We start from the raw sequence: 23,810 nt of genomic DNA, 5'->3' as shown, positions 1-23,810 counted from the left end.
ATTTATTATACTGCAATTGGCTTTTAGCCCGGTGGCAGTAGTACACAATAGGACACAACAGGCAAGTAACACACATTGCACTAAGTGACAACACGTTCAAACAAAACACAATACACAAAACACAACAATAAGGACATCCTACCACAATGAATACAAACCAAATAGGATTAACAACTACAACAATTACAGTCATTACCGATTACAGTCATTTCCAGACTATCTAGTTCATCTAGCTGAACATAGATGACTAGTCTGCATGTTTCTCTCTCCCCTATGGGAGTTACACCCCCCTGTTCCAGAGGAGCACCGAACCGTACCGTAGCATAGGTGGCGCCAAGGACCACTCAATTTGATGCTGCCTTCTTGTCATCCTCTTCGAAAATATGAATGGGGCATTACATTGACTGACAAGGGTTAAAACAAGGAGATGGCTTGGCTCCCTTGCTATTTAATCGAGCTTCGGAATTTCTACTAAGAAGACTCAGCTCTGATCTGAAAGGGACGATTGAATACAAATTCACACATATTCTGGCTTAAGCAGAAGACATTGCTATGATCTCCCGGTCCTTGTCAGATGCAATTGAAATATGCAATGAGTCTGCTATAGCCGCAAAAGAAATTGGCTTAGAAATCAACACAGATGAAACAAAATTAGTAATTCATAGTCGACGGGCAAATAAGCAGGTCAGTGGGTGAAAAAAATACTCAAAGACTTTGAATATCTGGGGACAAATCAAGGTAGGAACGCTGGCGAAGAGAATGAGATGCAAAGAAAATTAGTCAACCAAATAGACTGTTTTTTCACTGCTGCTCATTTTGACGTAGACAAGGCTGTATAAGACGACGATAAGACCGGCGTTACAGTATGTGAGCGAAAGCTGAACTTTCGCCAAAAAGCCAGAATGAGATCTGGATGCATTTGAAAGGAAAGTATTGAGAACACATGAATCGATGAAGGAAAACAATACACTGAGAATTAGATATAATAATGAGTTATATAAGCAATTTGAAGAACCAAAACCAAAACAAACTCCGTGATTTCAGTCCGCAAGCGAACTATGCCGACCGAGCGACCGCCGCTTCTCGGCGAAGTTTAGTGCCAACTTTTGTGGATAGAGGGTGTCGCGTGGTCAGCGCAACAAATCCCCACGGCCGTTAATTTCGATTTTCTAGACCGGAGCCGCTATTCCCTCGAAATAGCTCCTCAATTATTATCACGAGGCTGAGTGGACACCGTTCCAGACCCACTACTTCTCAGAGAAAAAATCTCGTAGCGCTGGGAATCGAACCCGGGACCTCTGGATATGTAGCCAGGAACACTAACCACTAGACCAAGAATAACAAATATTATTAAATTAAAAATACTACAATGGGCAGGTGATATCTAGCATATGTATGGAAAACGCATAATAAACAGAATTCTAGAAGAAAACGTCAATGGAAAGAGGTCACTAAGAAAGCCAAGGAAGAGATGGGTTAGTGAATGGACACAGACAGTACAGAGATTCTGAAAGTGAGAAATTGGAAGAGAGAACATCTAAACAGGCAAGTATAGAGAAGCCATTTAAAGAAGGTCAAGGCTGGACTTCAGACTGTCGCACCGTAGAATATTACACTGATAAGCCTATCATCGACTTACGGCCATTCCCCACATCCACCCTGATGATGGAAGCAGAGTAGGCCTCAAGAAACTTTCCTTTAACTCAGCTTTAGCGCGGCTGACTGCTCTAAATCATTTTGATGCATTGTATCCTGCTTATGTCGTTCATTGCTGTGTGGGTGTGATAAATTTTGTGTCTCTTTATAATCGTAAAAATTATCAAAGAAACTGATTGAGACATTTCGATTGAAGTGCGAGTGTAATTAAAAAACCGTAACACAGAGATAGCTAATAAATCCTTCAAACATGAGGCGAAAGTAAAATATTTGGGAACGACACTAAAAAATTAAAATTTCTTACCTGAAGAAAACAACAGCAAATTAAATTCAGGTTATCTGATATTACTCAGCTCAGAACCTCGTGTCTTCCTGTCCGCTGTCTAATGCCGTTGAAGATTAAAATATAAAAACCTGTAATTTCAGCTTTTGTTTGGTATTGGTGTAAATATTCGCCTCTCATATTGAGGGTAGAGAACCAAGCAGGCTGACTGAGCTGAAATATTCTAGACTTGTGTTCGGGAGGTATTCGGTTCGAATCTTGACCAAGGTATTTCGTGATTTTCCTCAGTCATTGCAGTCAAATGCCTGGAAAATACCTCGACTATTCCACGACAGCCTCCTTCTAAATCCCTTCCGATTCATTACTCAGCAATCATCCTACCATTCGACGCTTTATAGTCTGACATATTGATAGCATCGCAAGATAAACAACAAAATGAAATATAGGAGCAGTGTAGACGGAGTGTGTCTGAGAATGGGTAAAAAAGGTAAAGCTACTCCCTGTACAGGCCGTGGATGCCCATAGGTTTTGTGAGACGTCGAGGCTCCCATATTTTCTAGACAGTCAGTTCACAGATGGGGGTGAGGCTGTCAGCCTTATTTGCCGGCCGTCTTCTACCCCCAGGAAGATTCTTGGTACTCATTTCTGTTAGAAGCTGAGTCGACCCCAGGACCATAGTGCGGCTGGAAGGATTAGGTCAGTGCAATGAGGAGAATATATTTGTAACTAACGGGAAGGAAGTTACAGAAGGCTGGAGAAAATTACATAGTGAGGAGTTCGACCAAATTCTACTAGTATAGCAAATCCAGCAGGGTTGCGACGGGCGAACATGCAGCGCTGTTGGGGGACAGGATAAATTTGTTTTGAATTTTTGTCGGAAAATTTGAAGGGCGGCTTTTTGGGAGACCCAGTCAATTAAAATGAATAATAAATTAATGGGATGGATCCATGTTTCGGAATAGGGCCTAGTGGCGGGCTGTTTTCAGCAGTAACAAATCTCTTAGTTCAATAAAAGCTGTGAATTTCTGCCGTTAGCTGAGCAACCGTTAGAATCTCACGAAAGACCGCTGGAGGGGCTTGTTTTCCGCCATGGAACTGCGTCGGACGATAATTGTGCCAAATGGGCAATGATTATAAGGGGAAAAGAAGCCCATGAACCTGTATCATGCATAATGCAATTAAACGCGTGGATGTCTAGAAAGAACATGATTTAGAGAGGTTTACTGAGACGTATTAGAGCTCGTATAATAAAAACAAAGAGCCCAAGGCAGTCGTGTTTAAGAATACCGGTCTCACCTCTCTGTGCACCCGGATTGGATAGAGACCGGCAGACAATCCCACAAACTACACGTCACATCCGTTATAAGGCTTTACGGAAGAATAAATAGGTAAAAGGTAAAGTTGTCCGGGCTCTTAAATTATCTAAACACCAGTCCACGAAGACGTATGGGGAAGTGGAGCTACAGCTCCACCAGTCTTGACCTCACGATTGGATGAAAATGAGTGGTCAGCTTTACGCCCCGGCCGCTTTATCTCCAATTAAAATCTCGCAGTATCCATTTGATGGGAGGCTGGGTGGGACTTAGAGGCTCTCTGGATGTTATGGAGAAGAGAAAAATCTCTTGCTACACCGGGAATCGAAACACAACCACTCAGCCCATAGCCAGTTCCTATCCCGACTCCAAAAGACGCCCATTGTTAATTATGAAAGAAATTTTGTGCTCGTCGCGCGTGGGATGTCCTTACATTATGTCTGCGAAACTTACTGAGAATCTAGCAAAAATAATTTTTGTATTCACGCCAAATAGCTTTATGTCCTATTAAATGGCCCTGACGCTTCTACGTTGCGGCAGGCGTTTTACCTTGAGTCTAAAGGCAAAATACGTACACTTCTGCCTGTCCGTCCATTACGCGTTTTTACTTGGCCCCCAACTTCCCTTATTCCACTGACCCGAAAGAATGCACTTTTACGATCAACTTACGTTCCACTCTCACTGTTTGCGTCCATTTATGTCTTGAATGGAAGCAACTGGCTTACTTCACACTTTTCTTCTTTCCCGTCTCTACAGACCACTTCTGCCCCCAGTCTGTTCGGATCGCAGGGGAAGTATAAGGCCTACTGGACAGGTCCCTACCGGGATGAGATCCCTCGATCTCAAGAGTACAATCCTGAGTGCTTTCGATGGCTGGAACACGCAACACGCACAACTGCAAAAGAGCTATTTCACTGTCTGTTGTTCGCAATGTTACGTACTGTATTTCTGTTTTCGGACAACGCTGATTTAGATTCACGTAGTTTCCTGTAGTAATTACAGATTTCCGGTCCATAAGGTAATGACATATTGCCCTAAACCTCATTGTAATGGACACATTTTTGGTGTGCAATGAATTGGTTGATTGGTTGCTTTATCGATCGATCGAATGATCCACTCAGTATCCGAGAATAGTGTTTCTCGGTGTTTACATACAAGACACATTTAAAAATATTTATGAAATACCCCAGGTACCTAAAATTTTAAAACATATATTTTTCTCACCAATGTAACAAATTCGTTTAAACAATTTAATCGTTAAGTGCCTCTTCGGAAGAAACTGCCTATAGGCAATAAACTTGCCATCGCACAAATATATGTATTACTTAAAACTACAAAAAAGAAATTGACATTTCAGCTGCGTTCACGTATTCCTCGTATTTTTATTGCACACCCCTAATGGCACGAGTACCACTTATTGAGAAACACTGTCCTACTATAATCCTGTAGTTTATTTCCTTAGGCGGGGTCAAGAATAAGTCAGTCGGTATAGAGGCTGGCTACTTGGCTGGACGGCCGAGAAGTCGGGTTCAAGTCCCGATATGGGAAATATTTCTTACCCTCCATGTGGACCACAGCAGTTTTGGGGTCCCCCAGGTGTAAAGCAGCCGGAGCGTGAAGCTGATCACTCACCTTCTATTAGTGCCGAGGTCAAGAATACATGGATCTATACATCCACTCCCTCATACATCTTCATGTTGTAGCGCTTAATCAGTTTAGCACAGGGACAACTTTACCCTGTACATAGGCATGGAGACATAGCTCCAGAAATCCCTTAAACTCGACTAACGGGTATCGTCTCCTCGCTCACAATCGCAATGTTTCCATACAGAATAACATTTTGAAAGAGGCCACAGTATTTCCCTCTCTGAATCACCGTGAATAAACAGTCTTGCTCGTCATTTAGTGAGTAACGTTTATACAATGTTAACAGTAGCAGCAGCAATAAAAATAATCATCAAATGCCCCGTGTCTAAGCCCCACAACATGATGGCTGTGTATCAGGTGGATGAAAATCAAGCTGAAAACTGTCGACAGAAGGTACACATTGATTTTCCTCTACATCTGGATCGCAGAATCCCACAGTCTGAAGCGTGTCAGCTTCCTCACCATGGACCAACACTTCTAGTCACGGATCCCAGGTTGGGAGGCATCTGTCTGGCCTTGCTCGTGGCGATCAGGAGTTCCCCTTACGACCGGTCACTTCGTGATTGTGTCTTAATTTGGTACCCGGACTCAGCCTGATGACGTCATGTAGGATGTAGAGTTGACCTCAGGTTCATCACTAAAATCGGATTAATTTTTGGAGTCTGTTTGGTTCATACAGCCCACAGAGCCAAAACCAGGGCCTACTTGTAGCATCTCTACTATGCCCATGCAGCATCTACTTCCTTACCCTGTCGCCTCGACATTTGGCTAACACGGCGAGGAGAGAATTTCTCAGTAGTATGTGTAAATAAGATTTCATATAGGCGCTGAAGTAAAGTGTAGCCCAATATAGCAGTACACAATTTCATAGGAGCCACTCCGGCAGTTCTTACTCCTAGCGGACAGACAGACGCACATGACGAAGTGCTTTTCTATTTCCGGACTTCCGTACCAGCACCGTTTGTTCAACTCGCTAATTTCATTGCAAGGCCATGCCCTCGGGGCTCTCGGCTAACTCGCTCTTCGTCCTTGGGGATTCCCTGCTCGTATACGTGTGCAGGGAAATTATTGGGATTCCCCCGTTAGTTCCAAATGGGGGCTCCTCAACTGGCATTTTGCTTGAAATTTCTCAACTGATCCATTTTCTCCACACAGCAGAGACATATATGTAATTTACCGTGACAGATGTCTTTGCTGCCGCTTTAGCACGCATACTGCTGTACCTGTACAACATGTCTGTACGAGAGACGCAGGTTCTCACATATTCTGTCTCCGTTCATCCACCTGAACATCAGGTTCGTCACAAGCAAAGTCCAAACAGGTGACAGGAGAGATGAATGTTGAATCTGACGTATGACTCAAGCTGACTGTTTACACGTAACATCGGGGAACCTTAAATAACACAACACGCACATCAGTCACATTAAAATATTCACGTGGATTTTAATTAAATTTGTTTGTTGCTTATTGCGTATTTTATTATATTAAATTTCAAACTATTTTTATTGCTAGTGGGGTGGGATTAAGTCCCTTGTACTGGGGCCACTTCTGGCCTATTGTACCAGCCCCAAATGATAAGTGAGGGTGATTGTGGAGCAATTGGTGGAATGAAGATTGGCAGGGGAAACCGAAGTACTCGGAGAAAACCTGCCCCAGTGCCAATTTGTCCACCACAAATCCCAATAAATTTCAAACTAACATATAATTTAAATGTAAAGCCTTAATCGGCCTAGCGTCTTACTACGGACTGGACGACCAAGGGGTGGGAGTTCGAGTCCCGGTAGGGTCAATACAAATACTTTACCAATTATTGCTCAAGCAAGTAGTTTCGTGTTATAATCATACATTAGTTAGTGAACTACACTGCAACAACTATCGAGAGTCATCGACACAGAGCCACCGTAAATATGGCAATTTAAGTTAACATCTCTTTCTAGAGTGTACCTAGACAAGTTCTGTTAACAGTGAGTCAAAACTTTGAATTACGCAGTTTCGGGTTGTCATAGCAACGAACTGTCAAACGTTGCACAAACGTTAAGTTGAGTGGTAGGTCACAAATAAGCGTGCAGGCTTATGTTTCTGATAGGGAATGCCTGTCTCTGAGATCAGTTGGCCTACGAGAAATAGGATCCTTGTATTAATATTTATCACTTCGTCGTTAATTTTAACGTGCCCTATTTTGCTAGAATATAGCCATATATGACTCCTGTTAATTTCAAGCGTATTCAGCATCAAAGTGATGTGATCGTTTGTGTTCTGCCTGCTATTCGCCTCTCCGCACCAATAGTGGGCCTACTTTGTTATAAACATGAATTTATTAGATTTGGCTTCATAATCGATTGGAAACTTATCTTCGCAGAAGGCCTCTATTGAATGGGGTCTGTACTTATCTTCGTTTGTCCGTTGTGCTAACAGCTTATTCACTGGTGTGGTGGGCTGTATTCTATTCTGGGAACAAAATTGCTTTATTAATGCAACGTGCAGAATAAATTCGCGCCGGTCACAGTAGCCCCGCGGTCTAAGGCATGAACTGTCTTCGCTCGTTCGGTCGCTTGGTACGTGAGATCGTACCTCAATCGAGGCAAGGGTATTTGCTGTGTGTATGTGTTTATTCTGTATTTGTGCTGTCCTGTGTGTAGGTAGCGGTCTTGCGAGGGTCTGATCACTCGTCCAAGCAGTCCTACAATCTGTGAAAAATGATCACGGAATTTAATAGAAGACCCGGGCCCTTAATGGGCTGGAAGAGCTATTGAAAAAAAAAATTATTTCGTCCAATTTCCTTAATTGTTCATGCAATGCCCATATCAATTTTAATAATAACAATTTTTTTTCCTTGGCACTACAGCCCCACTGGGCCTAGGCCTACCTCCATGAACTCCATTCACTTCGGTTTTTCTAGATCTTACACATTTGGTAGGACTGCTTGGGCGAGTGATCAGCTCGTCGCAAGGCCTCTGCCTGTAGACAAACATAGAAAAACGCACACAAACATCCATGCCCTGAGTGGGATTCGAACCCACGATCCCGGCTTCCGAGCGAGCGAAGGCAGTGCATGCCTTAGACCGCTCGGCTACCGTGACCGGCAATAATAACAATAGTATAGCCTAAATATGGATGAATCACATCGCCCTTTATTATAACACATAGGAATCCTCTGTCAATAATCTTAGTTTACCGCCAGTTTCAAAGAGTCATTTTGTAGCGTGCTGTACGTTACAATTATGAGACCGACTTAATACGCTTTCTGCATTTATCCAGGAAATGGTCCAAAGTTAGCTCTGACTTCCCTGAAGTGTGTAAAGCAGCCAACGAATTCTCCGTTTCACACGCGAGTTATTCCTCATGTTGGATGATCCCCACTTTTATGTTAAAAAACATAATTATCTCTCCACCATATCCAACTGTAGAGCTACAGTTTGTGGGCATGCGCCGGCCGAGAAGGCGAGGTCTGTGTTGACGTCACCAACCTGACGCTTTCTCATTAAATGTTTAGCCGACTTACATCACCAGAAATAGAAATACAGCAAGCCCTGCTCACAACGGAATCTCAGCAAGTTCTGTTTCCGTTTAATACTGAACAAACAACGGCAAGTCACAGTGCTAATTGGCTACGGTGTGCTGTGTCTCGTTCATTGTCGACAAGTTCGAGTTTGCCTGTCTGAGGGACGCAGCCACTTCCCACTTGTGACAACAGTGGTTCTTCTCAGCTATACAGAGTCAGCAAATTTCGAAACAGGATCATACAACTAAAACAAGTTAGGAAAGGTATACATAATATGATAATTCCAAGTGCTACGCCTGACACACCATCCTCATTTTCCTGAGTTCATCTTGCTGGTGGTTTGGCGAGATCCGTTGGTGTCCACCACAACAGTTGTCAGATTCCTTTTCGTCCAGGGTTATTTGCTTCTGAGTGTTTAAGATCCCTTACAGTTATAACCTCACCTCACCTCTCTGCGTGGCGCTGTCCCCCGATCTTGTGCCACTTCCATCTTTTGTTGAGTGGATTCTTCTCCTTGTAAGTGATGCACACTTACGTACTGCCCATCCGGAGCCCAACGGAGTCATGGCCGTCAGCTTGGTTGCGCCCTTCTGACCTGATACCGCTGACTAAGAGCTGCGATATAATCAACCACAAGCCCCTGAGGTCGAGCAGGCCTGTGTTTGTATGTAATCGTATATATAAGCCTACAGAACCATTACACGCCCTTGGTAGGGGCATAACGTGGCAGCCAGCCGAAAGTGCAGGATTTCCCTTCAGGTTAGGAATTACCCTCTGAGATCGGTTCGTGACTGAGGTCCCCGCGCTGGCAGGGACTGACTGATTTATATGTCTCTGTCCTTATACCAGCAAATGCGGGCTGACATCAACGACTCCTGGGTGGGGCGGAATACACGTCCATCCCGCCCTTCTCCCCCTGACTCAGAGACCAAAAATATTTCAAGTCTAATGTATCTGCTCCAATTGTTATATGTTGTACTCCACATTTGCTTCTAAGACGGTGTACTGGCCGCACCATAGCTCAAGCGGTTAGTCGCTGGCTTCCCGATCCCGGGTCTGGTCAAGTGGGATTTGTGGTGGACAAAGTGGCGCTGGTGCAGGTTTTCTCCGAGTACTTCGGTTTCCACTGCCAATCTTCATTCCACCAATTGCTCCACAATCACCCTCACCTATCATCTGGGGCTGGTACAATAGGCCAGAAGTGGCCGTAGTACAAGGGACTTAGTCCCAAACCGCTAGTAATAAAAAATAGACGGTGTACTGATATATTCAGGAGCCATAACAAATTGGAGGACCTGTGAAGAAATCTTCAAGACTCTAAGATGGGTCTCTTCAAAATCTGAAGCTCCTGGGTTCGTATTCTGTTGAAATTGAACCAATCCAAACCTCACCTCGACCAGGCGCGTTATCCTCTGCCCTAGAGCTGATGCATACACACATGAAGAAATTCAGGCAGGACTCGCAGATCAGTACATATCCAACGCACATAGCATGGAAAAAGAAGGAGCATATGTAAACGCCAACTGTCTTCCTGATTACCTAAACGGGTGAGTTCTTTGCACACAATAAAATGTAACAATTACCTACCATATCGCATACTCTGTTTCAGGCGCCAAGACTGACGCCATTAGACCAAAGCGTAGAACGAAGGACCGTGGTGACACCATCTGTCCAGGGCCGATCTGACATACAAGCTGATCCGCTCCACACATGTCCAGTTCTCCAGGCAGTTCAAGATTCCTACAAGAGAAGGAAACCCAAAAGTGGAACCGCATCCTACACAGGCGAAAGGCACCGATGCCCTAGCTGCTGCTTCTCTACCGCCTACCGCTGAAATGCTCACCCAAACAGATGCTTCTACCACTACATCTGAAACCGCTAGACTGAAGATCCTTCCCTGTAATCTCGGACACTCTCAAAGGCAGCAGTGGCTCCCGATTTCCCTTAGAAACAGACCACAAAAACAGACCCCACATTTAACCTGCCCTGTGGCTTGCGCGTCGAAGAAGCAGCTCTCCCAACCTACAGACATCCTGTGAGGGGGGGCTAAAGGATCCTGACGATGGAGAATAGATATTAAAACTAAAATTCTGGACTATATCCATCGTCCCAGTCAGTTGCACCACGACGTTTCGGCAGCTGGATCTGCTACCGTCCTCAGGTAAGTAAAATGGATAATAAGTTTTTCCAACAGAAGGATGGCATGGCCATGGGCAACTCCCTATCTCCCATTGTTTGTGACCTGTATATGGTCCATTTTGAGAAACTAGCTTTGGACTCAGCCTTATTTAAGCCTTCCTGCTGGTTCCGATATGTTGACGACACGTTCGTGATCTGGCCCCACGGTCCCAATACACTTCAGAATTTTCTCATTCACCTCAACAGTATTAGACCAACCATCCAGTTTACTATGGAAACTGAAGTCAACAACACTATTCCGTTTCTGGATGTTTTGGTGACAAAAACAGACGCCACCTTTTCCACCAAGGTTTACAGAAAGCCTACCCATACGGGTCGGTATCTGAACTTTGAGTCCAACCATCCACCCCACATCAAGAAGGGCCTAATCCGGGGTCTTCAAAAAAGAGCCATTACCATTTGCCAGGACCAAAATGACCAGCATAAAGAAATATCCCACTTAAGACGGGAATTTCTTACGAATGGGTACCCCCCAAGTTTTATCGACTCTGCCTTTAAAACAAAATCCTGCTCTCGGCCAGAACAGAATTACATGGGTACTATGTACATTGCATACGTTAAGGGTGTTTCCGAAAAAATCAAACGGATAGCGGAACGGTTCAAGATCAAAACCATTTTTCAAACAAAACATACTCTGAAGAGTATGTTTGTCAAGACCACTCCAAAAGGAGAACCTCAGCATACCTCACATTGTATTTATAGTATCCCTTGTGAGTGTGGCAGATATTACATCGGGGAGACTGGAAGACCGTTGGCAGTGAGACTTCGTGAGCACAAGCACACGTTCAAGGAGGGCCTTCTGGACAAGTCAAGATTGGCCCAACACGCCTACGAGGAGGACCATTCTGTGAAGTGGGATGCAACGGGGATCCTGGACCTCGAGAGGAACGCTACCGTCAGGAAATATAAGGAGGCAGCATATATGGCTTGGGCTGGCAACACGATTAGCCAACCCAGCTTGGATTTTTCCATAATTTGGTCACCCCTGGTGTTTGAGGAAATGAATGGCATTCACAACAGCAAGAAGAGGGGTGATTAGAACTCCCTAAGTTTTTTTCCTTTTTTTTTCCTTTTTTTTCCTTTTCTCCTTCACTCTATATTCCTGTAGAATATTTCAATTCTTTCTTTGCTCCTTGTCCCAGACGATTTGTGTCTTTCAATAATTTTTTATCTTGATTCGTCTTTTTATCTCCCATTGACAACTTCCCACTATGAATTGATCACCCTTGATCTCGTCCCCTGCCAGTTTGTCCAGTGATTGAGATTAGCTTGATCTAAGGGACCCAACTGTATAGGATACATAAGAACCCTCCTTACCTTTAATTTTTTTCCCAGTTTCCCCGTTTTTACCTCCATTTTACTTACCTGAGGACGGTAGCAGATCCAGCTGCCGAAACGTCGTGGTGCAACTGACTGGGACGATGGATATAGTCCAGAATTTTAGTTTTAATATCCTGTGAGGGACTATATACTCGCATATATGGAAATTTCAGACAGAACAACAACTCCAAAGCAGAAATAAGAACCAGAAGTAGACATTCTCCATGCTCTACACAACATGAAATATTCTCGCCTTCCTGAACGTGGCAACTTGCGTAGGACGCATTCTCCTACATCTGCCTGACTGCAGGAAACACTGCTACGTAGAGGATATGCCTCACACAGACACGACTGTGTTGCCGGTGACAGGACGAAAGCTGGAACTGCTATTTCTTCTCTGCTGTTGGAATATCTGATGTATCGTAGATGGGGACGAGCAGGTCACGCCTCACAAGCACTGATATCCAGATTTAACATCATGATGTTAGATACGGGCGAGCCCAAGCATCTCGACCTTGTTGTCTGCAGTACTGCTATCTCATTACCTCACACCGACGTTGCTGGATTGTCTCTGTGGGTGTTGACACTGTACAACGTGTCTCTCCTTACAGTCAGCTACTCTTCAGAAGGCGCAATCCTAACTGAGTGTAGAAATAGGCTGACGAGTCCTCTCTTGCTGAAATTTAGGAGACGCATTTTTCAATAGTGCCATTTATGGCGGGTAAGTGTTCTCATAGTTTCCGAACGGTCTATGCCCCGGCTCAGTTCCGGAGTTCAACAGTGTAAACAGGACTCTGGCAAAATCTGGTTCTTCAGTACTCAGCTCTATGCCTTACACTGTGGCACCAGAACTCCATGGTACATGCCGAGTAAATGCATTCCGGCTATTTCTGTGATCGGCGTCGCGGAAACTTCACATTGTCCTCCTACGGATCCGCCTCATGCTCTGCAAACTGTGCTCCTGTCTTCCGTCAGATCGAAGAAGGCGAAAAAGTTCGGCACCTCAGTTGCGTCACTCGAGTTTCAGAAGCATAAATTTCACTTTTTTTTCTGCGGACGAATTTCTGAAAGCCTTAACCTGAGCGCGAAACATCTCTGGGGCTTAACGTCGTTCATATCCACATACTTGAGCACTTGCCTTAATATTCCTCGTCGTGCCTACTGAGCTCGTACATTCGGGTTTGAGCCGAGGATTCCTTCCCGTCTAAGTGCGGACAGGCGATGGTAGTCCCCATTCTAAAGACCGGTGTAGTCCAATATGTCTCACCAGCAGTGTCTTTAGGCTCTTTGGGAGAATGGTGAATTCATGGCTAGGATGCATACTGGAAAATATGGGTCTAGTATCATACATTCATTGCGACCTCAGGAGCAACTGCTCCTCGGTAGACCACACCGGAAAGAGTTTTCGGACTGATAAATATTCATCGAGTTGTTGGGGAGATTTGTCCTGGATCTTATGTAGGGTTCAATGTAGAGTGTCCGGTATACTTGCCCGAGTTCAAACAAAAACAGAATGTTAATAAAATTCATGAAATATCTTTTTCGCGTTTCTCGAGTTCTTATTGGTGAACAGAAAGACAGACGTGCAACAGACACGGGGAAGCTACGAAGCAAATTTTCGCAATTTTTCGGTGCCACCTCACAAAAGAAATAAATGTCTTATTTAAAAGATTATTTTCCGTAAAATTCGTCTTTCCTTTCCTGCATTTTGAAGACTGCTGTTTTTAGAGTCATGTTTTGCGTCGGTACCAAACCTGCATATCTGGAGCCGAAAACATTTTCCGACAACAACACGATTACCACACAGAGTGTGGCGCCACAAGCAAACCTGCTGTATATTAAAACACAGCACACAAGAATGCTCATCCATGGCTGAGAACTTGACATTTCTTACGTCAAAGTCAGTCTCTAGTAATTCACCAACTCCGTGGAACTGAGTCTTTCTTAAGAAGCCATCAGTCGCTCAGCTGCTCAACAATCCCTCAACAATCCCTCTTCATATTTCATGGAAACCTAACGTTCATATTACCGTGTTCATAAGAGACAGCCACTGATCTCCATCATATCAATCCAGTCTATACAACCCCATCCTATTTCTATAAAATTCATTTTAATATTATCCTCTCATTTTCGGCCAGGTCTCCCTAGTGGTGCCTTTCTTTCCGACTTGCCCACCAAAATCCCATGTGCATTCCTCTTCGCTCCCATTCGCGCTACATGCTCTGCTTATCTCATACTCTTGGATTTCACAATTCTTATTTTATTTGTCGAAGAGTTCAAGTTACGAAGCTATTATTTTCTACTGTAGTTCCCAAATATCTGAACTGTGCCACATTTTCAAAGGTTCTGTTAAGTATTTCTATGTCATCATTTTGCCCCGTATTCTGGCCACCAGAAAGCAACATACATTTAGTTTTCGCTGTGTTTTCTTCTAGACCAACCTCCTTACTATAATCAGTTAAAGTTTCTGTGGTTTCCTTTATGGTATATATGTTATCTCTCAGTAGAGTCACATTATAAGCATAGACCAGCAGCTGTTGTGTCCCGTTTAATTCCAGTCCCACCTGTATTCCTGGACCTTCCTAATGGCATATCCGCAAGCAAAATATAAGAACACTGGAAATAAAGCATCTCCTACTTTTTACACCATTCTGGGTACGAAGACTATCAGACAACTGTTCACCTATGCTGACTTTACCATGCGTTTTGTTTAAACACATTGTAACCAGCCTGACCAGTTTCAGGGGTACATCAAACTCTATGAGAATACTGCACACTGCAGAAGCGATGGGACTGTGTATTTAACAATGTTTCCCCTGTTCTGAATCAGGTTCAATTTTAATTTCGTGAAAGCTCTCGAAGAGACAAAGTTAGAGTAAAAGTTCAACTATCCCTGTATTTAATTATGTAATTGAGCATAATGCCTTGCAGGAATATGGGGAGCGGAGGTACAGCTCCACCAATCTTGATCTCGACGTTACAGGGAGGCGAGTATTAGTCACTTTAGCCAACAAACAAAAGCAAAATAAGAAGACAAACTCTCCATCATACGCAACAGAATGTATAGACGTCACTTAAAAAAGAAACAGAACCGTATGCGAGAAACCCAGTTTCACTCGTCTAGCCTGGTAATGCACGCGTTTGGGGATTGTGCAAACGGTATTCACGGCGGCACTGTCTTCTGGGATGGGACACAGTGTCGTCTGGTAGATATTTATCGACATTTAGGAAGAACGCGCTGCATGTACATTCAGGCTCTCCGGAACATCGGTAGACATCTGATAGACTTCTACACAGCGGCACTGGCGTTGTGCAAGAAGTGGCTGCGAAGGATTGCAGGGTGACAGAAAGATCCTGATCCTCGTTTCGACGCATCTGTCTGCAGGGGGTCTAGTGAAGGGACGGCGCAGGAGGGGGGGGGAGCGGGACACAGCAGCGCAGATGAGAGGCGGAGCGCCACAAGTGCGAGAGCTGGCGACGCGGAAGGATGACTGCCGGTCAGCTGGTAGCGGTATGTAGCATCTTGCTTGTGAGGAAGTGGGCGTGGCGGAGGATTTAGGCGAGATCACATCTGTCTGTCCACGTGTCTCTCAACTCGAGAACTGCTGGACCGATTTTGATTACATTTGGTATGAACGTTCTGTCATTTGACGACAGTTAAAGCTCGTAATCCTTACTTTCCTGCAATCGGTAGTAACAACATATCGGATGCAGGAACTTGCAAGGTGAGACCGACGCAAGCGTCACTTCCGAAATGCAGTAACTTGCCGTATAACCAAAGCTGAAATTAATACTGTTACTATGTTCCGAAGCGTTAGGGGATTTCGTCATACGAAAAGGTGTGCACATCGGTACGGACTCCAGCTACAAGAGCTCGCTGAAACTGACCTCAAGATATATGCAACACAGTATAGGCTACTGGAGTGTGTTACGTAATTGTCTATACTCTGCGTGGTTCGAGTGAACTTTCATATATTTCATACAACTGTGCATAAGCGCGAACAAATTACATTTACGTTAAACCGCTGCCTCTCGCTCTGTTTTCTATTTAAACACTAGGGAAGGCTTTCAAAAGTTTGTTGTTAGTCCAAGGGAAGGACGTACAGACGCCATTTTGTGACGCCGGATTGCGTTTCAACAGCTCAGATAATGCCAGGCATTTGCATGTTCGCCTTCAGTTGCTTCGTGTGTTTCTGTTGCTTTGTAAAGAATGATTCTGCGCATGCGGAAACCGAGTGTCCCAACATTGTCTGCCCTTCCGTCTGAACATATGAAAAAAACTCGAAAATTTCTGAACTGATTTTTATGAATTTTCATTCTGGGAAGTTCTATTAGAATCTGTCTACAGGTTCCAATTTGGGGCTGAAATCACGCAGCACTAACAGATACTTGTGCATGCATCTCGGTCGTCAGTCGCTACATATTTACCCGACCGGAAAATATTTCGAACAGAAGTTTCACAGAGGAATTAAACAAGTAGTTTATGTTCGGTACATTCCTTCCATAAGTCTCACACCTTTCGAGATTCTTCAATAAAAGCAACCTTATGTGCAAGATTTAATAACTTTTACATCCAAGATTAAAAAGGAATTGGTTTCCCGACAACATCCGAAAATTATCGAAGTCTGCTATTATCGATAAGCAAACGAAGCTCCCCATCCTCACCTGAATTTATAGGACAGCGCGTATAGCCTGCACATTGTAGCTTATTTAACGACCCTGTCGGTAAGTCAGATAACGCAGTGTCAGGACGCTGTGTACCATTCAGTCCGAACACAATCAATCGTGGTGCTCGAATTTCTTGATCATAACAGGTGGAAAGGAATGGTTTGAGCGTTTCTCCGAAAGACCGCATTTAAAGAAGAAACTAATCCACGACCTTCAACATACTTTACTGCTCTATTACAGCCACAATTTGAGGCACGTATTAAGCAGGATAGGCCTATAAATATAAATATGTAATCAATTTTCTGTTGGTGTGTATGATAACAGTGAAGAGACAAACCTTGCTAATGGCTCTGCATTCATTCAGCATACAGCTTTGACTCCTCGCGAATTTCAATAATTACAACTGGCAGTGAGTACTTGCATGTGTGATCACATTTACTATTTATTTATTTTGTTATGACGCAAGATTTCACCGTAGTATTAAACAACAAGTTTATAGTGAAGAAGGAACCTCCAAATGCAGAATATCTATTAACTTTCTTACATTAGCTACGTCTAGAATCTGAACAGTGTGGATGCTTGCATGCCACTTAAGTTTAGACACGCATGTAGATTTCGGATTTTGTTAATTGTCTGGCAAGTGCTCAGGTACAACAGCAGCGCCACAAAAGGGCTGGCTTTCAGTAAATATTTAGCCAGTTACGCTCCAGGGGCAAGTAGAAATGCACGCAGGTCTTGACGTGACGCCGCCCTTTCTGTCCGACATAAAGTAAGATTGGAATGTGGACATAGAATTTGCTGATACTCCGTAAAGTAAAATTGCATGAAAATCCATTCGGCTGTTCTCGTATAGTTATATGCTGATAAACGCAGTGAGGACAGTAATTGTAAATGTGCAACTTCAATTGCAGACCGCGTGAACAGGTAGGCGACTTCCAATCGTGCGGCGAAACTCGCTAATTGTGACTGGAGACGCGCGGTATCATAATGCACGCGCAGACAGAGCCTCACGCTCAAGCAACAGACAATATTCTGACGATATTTTTGCAACCCCACTTGTACACAAGAAATCCTCCAAGTTTAAACAAGGGACACAGTTACACGATCCCACGGAGTTAGAGCCATACATTTACCAAAGAACAGGTGTGTCAGTGTTGTGTGAAAAAGGTATGAGCGAGTGGCGTTCTGTCTGTGGACTTGATGGCTGTCCTGAGATGGCACAAATTTTGGAGCCTAAACCTCGGCCGAGCCATTGAAAATACAATCAGGTTGTTAGCTCAGTGGCTTCAGTGAAGCAGAGCAAGGTGATAGTGGAGACATTTCAGGCTCTGAATCTTCTATTGGATGTCGGAGCAAAAAATGGTGAGTGAGTGTAATACAGACCAGTATTTTGCTTCTGTGAATTTAGATTCATTCGGAATATCCGCGAATTAATTAACCGTGCTACATTATTTGAGAACTACTGGCCGGATTTTTGAAGAATCGTAATTTTACAAACTCGACTACCATTGTTCATACTTTTTATTCCAGATCGTGTTTATAAACAACGGACGCGTTCGTGTCTCCCTACATTTCGCGCGGAACCCGATAAGCGAACAAATTTTAGCACAAAATTTGTAAAAGGAAAATTGAAACTAATATTTTTTATGCCTTGTATATTTTTGTGCGAGTCTTGCGATTTTGCAAATGGGGTTAAAAAACGAGGATTTTTATGGGTTCGTTTCGAGGAGTACGTTTATGTGGCATGTCCTCAGATATCCTCCCCGTATCACAACTAAGCATTCAGAATTGTGGAGGCCGTAGTAGGGTGAAACTCACAATTGTTGCGTTATCCCTATATTTGCTAACATGTACCAGTAGCCTGCATTATTCTCGATGTGTGTTGGGAGGTCGTAGTGGTACGGCTGTCTGACCGAAACATGCCTAACATATTTGAACCGAATTTTCTGCTCGGCTCAGCTTGTCAGGAAATTAGGCTTGAAGAGCGCGCAGTATCAGTAGGAGCACAAGTTTCATTCTGAACGTGTTACAATAGCTTTGCAGCAAACTGTGACGAACAGAAAACTAACAAGAAGGACATTATATTATAAATCGTTAGAGAAATGCTACAGTGTTAATATCTTTGAAAGAAAAGAACAAACTCCGTAGCCTGTAGTCCGCAAGCGAACTATACCGACCGAGCGACCGCCGTTTTCGGCGAAGTTAGTGTCAACTTTAGCGGCTAGAGGGTGTCGCGTGGTCAGCGCAACGGAGCCCCAAGGCCGTTAATTTCGGTTTTCTAGACTGTAGCCGCTACTTTTCCATTCAAGTAGCTCCTCAATTATCCTCACGAGGCTGAGTGGACCCCGTTCCAGACCCATTACTTCTCAGAAAATCTGGTAACCCCGGGAAACGAACCCGGGACCTCTGGATCTGTAACCAGGAACTCTGACCACCAGACCTGAATAATTAAGCGGAGTAATAAAGAAATTATCTCAGTGATTAAATCGTTACGTCGGATCTACTGAAGACGTCCAACGATTTTGTTTGCATATGGATACAGAACTTATGAAACAATTTTGGATACAACTTTGTGCCAAACCCACAACAGCAGTCCTTCCTGATTACCGAACCAGTGCCCACCACTGTTATATTATGACAGTTCCTCCTGAGTCAGACTGTCTAACTCCATTGGGAAGCCGCCAGTCCCTCAGCTACTAGACAATGACCCAGCATTTCACGGAACCCGAATTTTCATTACTGTGTTCACAAGACATCACCATTGAGCCCTATCTTGAGTCAGATCAGTTCAGTCCACACGACCCCGTCCTAGTTTTGTAAGATTCCTTTTAACATTATACTCCAACCTACGTGGTCTCTTTCCTTCTGGCTTTCCCACCAGTATCCCATATCCATTCGTCTTCTCCCTCATGTGTGCTACAGGCCCTGCACATCTCATCCTCTCTGACTTGATCATTCAAATCATATTTGGCGAAAAGTAGAAGTTATGAAGCTCCTCATTATGCAGTTTTCTCCAACCTCCTGTCACTTCATCTCTCTTCAGTTCAAATATTCTCCTCAGCGCCTTGTTCTCGAACAACCTCAATCCATATACTTAGTTTAATGAGAGAGACCAAAATTCACAAACATAGAGAACCAGAGGCAAAATTATAATTTTCTGCTCTTTTAATTTCTACATTTTTATATAGCAGACTGGAAGACCAAATATTCTGGACTGAATGTTTAACAAGCATTACCCGAATTATGTTTCCTATTCTATTCTATTATGTTCCTGTTGCTCCCACTTGGAGCATAGGGCATCCGTGAAACGATTCGTTTCACTTCAGTTTCTTAATCTTAGACAGTCAATAGGACTCCTCGGACGGGGGATCAGCCCGTCGCAAGGCCGCTACGTAACACAAACACAGAACAAACACAAACAGACAACTATGCTTCCGAGTTGGATTCGAACCCACGATCTGAATGTTCGAGCGAGCGAAAACATTTCATGCCTTAGACCACGCGGCCCCCGTGATCGGCACCCGAATTCAGTACCCCTTAATTTTCTCGATAATCAAATTTTGTTTCTTACTGTAGTTCCAAAATATCTGAACGTGTCACATTTTTAAAGGTTCTGTTAAGTATCTCTACATCATGATTTTGCTCTGTATTCTGGTGACGAGACAGCTATACGAGTATATTACGTACATCAAGACCAACCTCCTTAATCGTGTAACTTAAAGTTTCTGTGATTTTTTCTTTATGGTGTCTATATTATCACCCAGTAGATTCACATCATCAGCATAGACCAGCAGCTGATGTGTCCCGTTTAATTTCAGTCCAACCTGGATTTCCTGAACCTTCCTAATGTTATGCTGTAAAGCAACGATGAAAAGGAGTGGCGATAAAGCATCCCCTTGTCTTGGACCATTCTGGATAGGAAATTCATCAGACAAATATTTACCTATACGAAATTTACTATAAGTTTCGTTTAAATACCTTTTAATCAACCTAACTAGTTTTATGGGTACCCAAACTCTATCGGAATGTTGTACAATGCTTCCCTCCTAACTGAATCACAGGCTTTCCTGAAGTCTATGAATAGCTAATGTACTGTCTCACTGCACTCCCTTTTTTTCTCCAGTATCTGACGAGTGGAAAATATCTGATTAGTAGTTGATCTGTTACGTCGAAACCCACATTGATGATCCCAAATAATTATGTCTATGTATGTATGTGAATGTGTGTAAGAGGTGGGCCATAAAATTCAGCCCTCACACTGCGACCTTCAGTGATCTCTTTTAATAATGGCTACGTATGAACTTAATCTTGAGAGAAGGATATTGGATGAAATTTTGTATGAAGTAAATATGTGGCATCCCCCGATATTTACTACAGTCAGTTTTATCACCCTTCTTGTGAACTGGTACAGTAATAGATTCCTTCCACCGATCAGACAATTTTTCCTTATAAGGTAAAGTTGTCCCTGTACGGTAGCGTAGTGGTTAAGACACTATGCCACAAGTCGGATGAGGTCATTGGATTTTTTCAATTGACCTAATCCTTCCGGCCGCACTATGGACCTGGGGTTCACTCAGCCTCTAACAGAAATGAGTAGAAGGAGTAAAATAAATAATTTTTCTGGGGAGTAAAGCGCGACCGGCGGTTAAGGCTGACAATCTTACCGCCATCTTTGTCTAGATTGCCAGTTGTCTAGATAATGTGTGACCCTCAACGTCTGACAACCCTATGGGCCTTCATGGCCTGCTACAGGGAAAGCTTTACTTTTACTTACTTTACTCTTACGGCCATAGTCCTTGTGTAACATTCTCTCTGACGAGAAGATCGGTTTGACTGTTATGAATAAGCTTCACCTTTTTGTCGGGCGGTCTCTTAAATTGTTGCTGGTCTTCGCCAGCACAGCCACTCGTGCCTTCATTCTCTTCAAGATTAATGATCAACAGTTTTTTCTCTCCTAGACATGTACGTGTTTCGAAATGGGCCCTCTCTTCTACGAGGGAGGGGTCGGTCTCTCTGTGTAGGTGCTATGTTTGTTGCACCGTAGTTATCACTGCACTCTACAGAGGTTTCCTGTCAATGCAGGCTTGTGCAGCAGGTTCTGCCTTAACTCATGTAACTGCTCTCAAGCCGCAATTACTCAGCTGAAAGGTCGCCAAGTTTAAGCCACTTGTACTTCATGCCTGGCTTCTCCTTTTCCAATATCACGTATATTTAGATTTTTCCAATGATCCTGGCCGTATAGCCTCGGGATGGACCATAAAGAAAACACATTTTCTTGAAGCAGCCGCCGCGGCGGATCGCACAGAAAATTCCACTCCCAGCAGTATTTATATTGTTGCGTGTAAGCGTGGGCGCGGCCAAGTGATGTCCCCTGAGTCACTGCGTACCGACGCATGTGTTTACGTATACGTTCCCAAGCAACAGCCGCCTGTGCTGGCTTCACAATTCCGGCTGTCACTGAATATGTGACGATATGTAATCATATTTTAGCACGGTCAGAGAAGACTTACTCTTGGAGTACAGTCATACCGAAGCAGAGAGGACCTGTCACGGCACCTGGTTCTGCAATCATGCCGATACGGACTGATAGGTGTGCAGACGTTGTATCTAACCCAGGATCTTGTCCAATGACAAACACTGTGACTATGAATATTCGGGATTTTTCTACCTGTCAGTTGGCTCGTTAGCTGTTTATCTGAATCTCGTTTACTTAGCTGCTAAATAATTTAGTGTGTATTTATGACTGCGTCTGTCCTCGGTCTCCTCAGAACGTCAGTAGGCGCTGGGCTGCAACCTTCTGTACAGACACGAAGTATAATGGCGTGCTCCTTCATCCTTCACCCATGTCCAGATACGAGGCGTGCATCCAGAACACAGGGATAGTAGAACCTCATCTGCGGACGCCGTATTTCTAGTCGATATTCAAAATTTTGTTTGGGGGGTTTATTAACGCTTTCATTTTTAAAACGGGGTTTTAAAACTTCGTTTCGTTGTCGTGCTAAAAATGACACTATTAAGCTTACGTTTAAGTACAGATAAAAGATCTCGATGTGAATTGATTCTGAACTCAGTCAGCGTGTTGTCAGTTCCAAAATATCAACCACTGTATGAAACAGTTCAGGATAAGGTGGGTGGTCAGATTGCTGCTCAACGGCTCATTTTGTTCATTTGTCTGTCTCGTTTGCTTTCTCTGTCGTTCTCTTCCTTGCTTTCCTCCACACGAATCTGGATACGGCAAACTCTTCCGCATGAAATGGACCCGCTGAGACTAGAGAAATCCTTACGTTAGTTGAGACGCTGTCTCGGAGGGAAGTGGCGTCATAAGAAAACACAAGAACACCATCACGTTCCTTTGGATTGTACAGTAACGACGTTAGCACAGAAGCTGAAGAACCTCCATTGTTAAGATCCGTTACCAGGAAACGACTAGCAGATTGAGAAGACTAAGCGTGTGGATATTTAGCGACAGCGTTATAGTTAGTTGTAGTTACGATCTGTAAGTGGTCAATAAATCCAATCTCTAATCAAGATCCCGTCTATAGTCACTCGTACATGTGGTAGTATTCTAAAATTACAGTGAAAACTGTACTGAGGTGTAAAAATTTAATAACCAACCAATAAAATACTACGAAATATCGACGGCTTCCTTGTAAATATAATAGTGTGAAAATAAAAATGCATCTTATGGAAAGTGATCTTATATTCCGCAGCTGTACTATATGTATGTCTGTACACTCCTGTTCTGTTCTGATGTAAGGAGAATGAACATTTCGTAAAAGAGTACAGAGAAATAACTGTTCTAAATATTCATTTGGTTCTAAAGCTCCAAACATTATTCCTCGAGGTACTCAGGATCTCCCACTGCCTGGATGGAGCTGCTGTAGCTCAGAACCTGATGTAGCCGCGTAGTGTTACGAGTATTATTGCCATGCTAATTCCCGTCAGTCTCACACCGACTGTCTTGCAGAATGCAATGAGGACGGAGTTACTCGTCCAATCTGCGATCGCATTTCTGCTTATTTGTTGTTTGGTTACACGAGCCCTTCAGGGGTTGGAAGAGGGTACTAGGGAGCTGTGCATAACGCGACAAAGCTAATCAGCTTACTTCGCCTGTGGAACACATATCAGGGGACAGATATGGCCTGCATCGCATATTCCACTTCCTTAAGTTTGCCTGAAATAGATGTGATCACCGTGGTACCGCGTCTCAGCGACACCAAAC

At 43.7% G+C, this 23,810-nt stretch overlaps 1 protein-coding gene and 1 long non-coding RNA gene across 4 annotated transcripts in view; both read left to right on the top strand.

The window, feature by feature from the left end:
• Positions 1–10,571: 10,571 nt before the first annotated feature.
• Positions 10,572–11,639, top strand: LOC111868932. The gene has a single exon (XM_023860056.1). It carries the CDS (start codon positions 10,572–10,574, stop codon positions 11,637–11,639), a length of 1,068 nt encoding a protein of 355 aa, XP_023715824.1.
• A 3,717-nt stretch (positions 11,640–15,356) lies between these two features.
• LOC111868924 overlaps positions 15,357–23,810 on the top strand; it is a 53,223-nt gene continuing 44,769 nt past the window's right edge. For all 3 annotated transcript variants that reach the window (XR_002843584.1, XR_002843586.1, XR_002843585.1), the window contains exon 1: positions 15,357–15,431. This is a non-coding gene — a long non-coding RNA (uncharacterized LOC111868924). The remainder of the gene's footprint in view (positions 15,432–23,810) is intronic.

The sequence above is a fragment of the Cryptotermes secundus genome, unplaced genomic scaffold (assembly GCF_002891405.2).
Source record: "Cryptotermes secundus unplaced genomic scaffold, Csec_1.0 scaffold898, whole genome shotgun sequence".
NCBI classification, from domain to species: domain Eukaryota; kingdom Metazoa; phylum Arthropoda; class Insecta; order Blattodea; family Kalotermitidae; genus Cryptotermes; species Cryptotermes secundus.
The sequence above is the reverse complement of the archived record's forward strand: the minus strand, read 5'-3'. Positions and strand labels throughout refer to the sequence as shown.

Coding starts and splice junctions, on each gene's coding strand:
- LOC111868932 (XM_023860056.1), top strand. CDS start 10,572: ATGGATAATAAGTTTTTCCAACAGAAGGATGGCATGGCCATGGGCAAC.